We start from the raw sequence: 3,822 nt of genomic DNA, 5'->3' as shown, positions 1-3,822 counted from the left end.
AGTCGGGGGGTGGGGGGTGGGGCTTCCAATCGTGCAGGGTTGGGCTGGCACTATACTTCAGGAGTCTGCTGCAGGGCCTGTCAACTCTGCCTCTCTGTGCTGCCCCCATGGCCCTGGCTCTGACCTCTGGGGTCCCACCAGAACGTCCACCACCTCTACCTCATGACAGACCCTCAAACGCTTGTAGCACTGGGCTCCTGCAGGGCCACCGAGGCTGTCCCTGGAGATTGGGCCTGCATGGGACTGAGTGCCACCCCAGGATGCAGCCTGGGTGAGGTGCATGCAGCAGCTCCAGTGACTTAGCAGGGATCATTGGGCCAATGAGAGCCACTGCTGGAGGGAGAGGGGACTCCGCAGCCACCAGGCAGGTTCTGAGGGCAGCTGTGGGGGATGGCCTGAAGCCTCGGGGTGAGAGCGGGCCAGGGTTTGGAGTTAACAGTGGAAGACAGTGCTTGGCTAAGTCTCCCTGGTGGCCCTGGGCTTTGAGGGTGGGTGCTCATGAGGGGCAGCCTGAGGCTCCCTGAGTTAGTCTGGTCTTTGCCATGCTGCTGTGAGCCCCCATTTTCTCCCTATGCCACGGTGGCCGTCCCTGGGCTGTTGTGGGGTTTAATTACAGCTCACTCTTTCCGAGACTCAGCTGAGTGCTGTCCCATGTGCTTTACCTTTGATCCCCACAACAGCCCTATTATCATACCCCCATCTTACAGATGAGGAGACCGAGGCTCAGAGAGGTTGCAAATGGGAAATGAAGGGCTGTGATTTCAGCCCATGCAGGCTAGCTCTTTTCCTCAAAGTTACACACTCTTGGTTTTGAGCTGTGTGTACAGAGCTCCTGGCATGGTGTAGACACCCCGTCTGTGGTGACTGCACTATCCTACTACATACCTGGCTTTCTTAGATACCTTTTAGTCCCAGGCAAAGCAACAAATCTTAATTTGTATAAGCAACAGGGAGTTTAATCTTTCCTTTGGTTTTAAATCTTAAGAACCCTTTTCTGCTTGTAGCAAGCTCTCTTTACATGTGAAGTGCTTCATTTATAAACCAAGAACTTCAGATTGCTAAAGTGAGACTTGGCTGCTATAGACCACATCGGAACCCAAAGCCTGGTTTCCTCTGTGCAGCGCAGCCTTGCCCTTATCCGATGGCACCACCTAACGGCCACATTTCACCTGTGCAAGCCAAATACATCCTGAAGGACGGCTTCTCCGTCTTTTGTGAGACTGGCTACGAGCTTCTGCAAGTGAGTTAATACAAGACTAAGCATACCACAGTCACAATTGCTTTGCAGTATGTACATATTTTTATCAGCAGGTATGTGAAGGGAAAATGGGAAAACAGCTGTGTATCAGCACGGTGGTTGCTTGTGTCTATACTTAAATGATAAAAATCAGACTGGTTTGTGGAGGATGCAAGGGATGACTAGAGAATTTCATAGACATCTCCCTTGGGAATCCTTTCTGCTAGCAACTTTGGAATGCTGCTGATTAAAGCGGGCACTTTTTCCGTTTGTTCACACAACGACTTTCAGTAAAGAGGCTGAAGCCACAGAAAGATGTTTGCTCCACGTGCTCTGTGATGGCACCTTATAGTAAATTAAGGTCCTCCCCCAATCAAATAATGACCTTCCCATGAAACAATTTCTGGGCCCACAAAAAATTGGACGACCCTGGGAAAGAGTGTATTCTGCAAAGTTATAGTGATCACTGTTAAGGGAGAGGGAGTATAATTTTTAAAAATGCTTAGCATGTTGCTTTAGGGGCACAGGTAAGAGAGTAACANACATTTCACCTGTGCAAGCCAAATACATCCTGAAGGACGGCTTCTCCGTCTTTTGTGAGACTGGCTACGAGCTTCTGCAAGTGAGTTAATACAAGACTAAGCATACCACAGTCACAATTGCTTTGCAGTATGTACATATTTTTATCAGCAGGTATGTGAAGGGAAAATGGGAAAACAGCTGTGTATCAGCACGGTGGTTGCTTGTGTCTATACTTAAATGATAAAAATCAGACTGGTTTGTGGAGGATGCAAGGGATGACTAGAGAATTTCATAGACATCTCCCTTGGGAATCCTTTCTGCTAGCAACTTTGGAATGCTGCTGATTAAAGCGGGCACTTTTTCCGTTTGTTCACACAACGACTTTCAGTAAAGAGGCTGAAGCCACAGAAAGATGTTTGCTCCACGTGCTCTGTGATGGCACCTTATAGTAAATTAAGGTCCTCCCCCAATCAAATAATCACCTTCCCATGAAACAATTTCTGGGCCCACAAAAAATTGGACGGCCCTGGGAAAGAGTGTATTCTGCAAAGTTATAAATAGTGATCACTGTTAAGGGAGTGGGAGTATAATTTTTAAAAATGCTTAGCATGTTGCTTTAGGGGCACAGGTAAGAGAGTAACACATCCTCTTTATGTTCTTCAAAATTGTCACTGAATCCCAGTGGTAAAAAGTAATAACATTGAAATGAGAGCTAAGTATGCAACCCACAGTCCTGCAGAGGGCCAAAAAAAAAAAAAAAAAAAAAAAAAAAAAAAAAAAAAAAAAAAAAAAAGGCAGTTTCCCACCAAGCAAACTTCTTGGGCGGACTCTTTTCCACAGCTCTTTGGACCGCAAACCTGTTGTTTCTGATTTAACACACAAAAAAATCCTGATATCCTTTGAAGCATAAAGCTTCTGCCAAAGCCATCTTCTTCCACTTTCAATGTTTGATTTTATTTTTGGGGGCAGCTGACCAAGGCAGGGATCGAACCCTGGACCTTGGTGTTATCAACGCCATGCTCTAACCAGCTGAGCTAACCAGCCAGCCCCTGCAACATTTTAGGAAAACATTATTTCAATAAGTGAAATTGTTTTCCTGTAAACGACACTGGCAGTGAAAGATGACTGAGAACACACGCGAAGCTCATGACAGTATTTCGAGTAGCCGTCCTCTGCCTAATGCACACAGTCTACAAAGACACACAGACACACTCACTCTGCGTCCGACCATGCTGGCCTTTCCCAAACTTGGGACCACAGCTCTCTGGCACTTTATATAAAGAAATGGTGAGACATCAGCAGGAACTTTGAGATCTGATGTGTTCTTGGATTACAGTGGATGTAAACACACCATATCACAAATTGCTGCACAGTCAACATTTGATCCATAAAATGACATGTTGAAAGACAACTACATAACATGGGTATCACAGACCAGCAGAGCTGCTGGCAGCACATACACACATGCACCAAGGTAGCTGGGCTGTGTGTTCAAGTGCCAGGTATCCCGCACATCATCACACACAAATTCTAGTTATGTGACTATCACTCACCCTTGGGAGCATCTCATGAAACACTAGAATAGGAACTACTGTGAGAGCACAGCTGTAGGGAGTGATTTTATGATGTAAACAAGGAAATTAATATTTTCTGAATTCCTGTTTAGGATAATTTGCCCCTGAAATCATTTGCTGCAGTCTGTCAGAAAGATGGATCTTGGGACCAACCGACGCCAGAGTGCAGCAGTACGGTCGTGTGGTGGCAACACTTCCCACCCCTGCTTCTGCTGCCCATCACCGCTTCTCCTGCTGTTCTTTTTTTTTCTTCCACTTATCAGGGCTTGAATTCCAAATGTGCTTCTCTTTTCCAGTCTCTCAGTGCATTCTTAAGAGGTTAAAACTGAACCAAGCTAACAGGGAAAGCATTCACTTTAGAAATGTGCACTCTTTTTTTTTTTTCCTTTTTGTCTTTTTTCGTGACCGGCAACGGATCGCAACCCTCAGTGTCGCGCCCGTACCGGACCGGGACCGGCAACGGGATCGCAACCCTCGGTGTTGCACCCG

General features: G+C 46.5%; 1 protein-coding gene across 1 annotated transcript in view; it reads left to right on the top strand.

The window, feature by feature from the left end:
• MASP2 (mannan-binding lectin serine peptidase 2) overlaps positions 1–3,822 on the top strand; it is a 15,304-nt gene that overhangs the window by 5,248 nt on the left and 6,234 nt on the right. Inside the window, exons 7-8 of the mRNA XM_008584225.1 lie at positions 1,122–1,240; positions 3,426–3,504. Coding sequence (XP_008582447.1) covers positions 1,122–1,240; positions 3,426–3,504 — 198 coding nt within the window. The remainder of the gene's footprint in view (positions 1–1,121; positions 1,241–3,425; positions 3,505–3,822) is intronic.

Source organism: Galeopterus variegatus, unplaced genomic scaffold (assembly GCF_000696425.1).
Source record: "Galeopterus variegatus unplaced genomic scaffold, G_variegatus-3.0.2 Scaffold3178, whole genome shotgun sequence".
NCBI classification, from domain to species: domain Eukaryota; kingdom Metazoa; phylum Chordata; class Mammalia; order Dermoptera; family Cynocephalidae; genus Galeopterus; species Galeopterus variegatus.
This window is presented reverse-complemented; position numbering and strand designations above follow the sequence as displayed.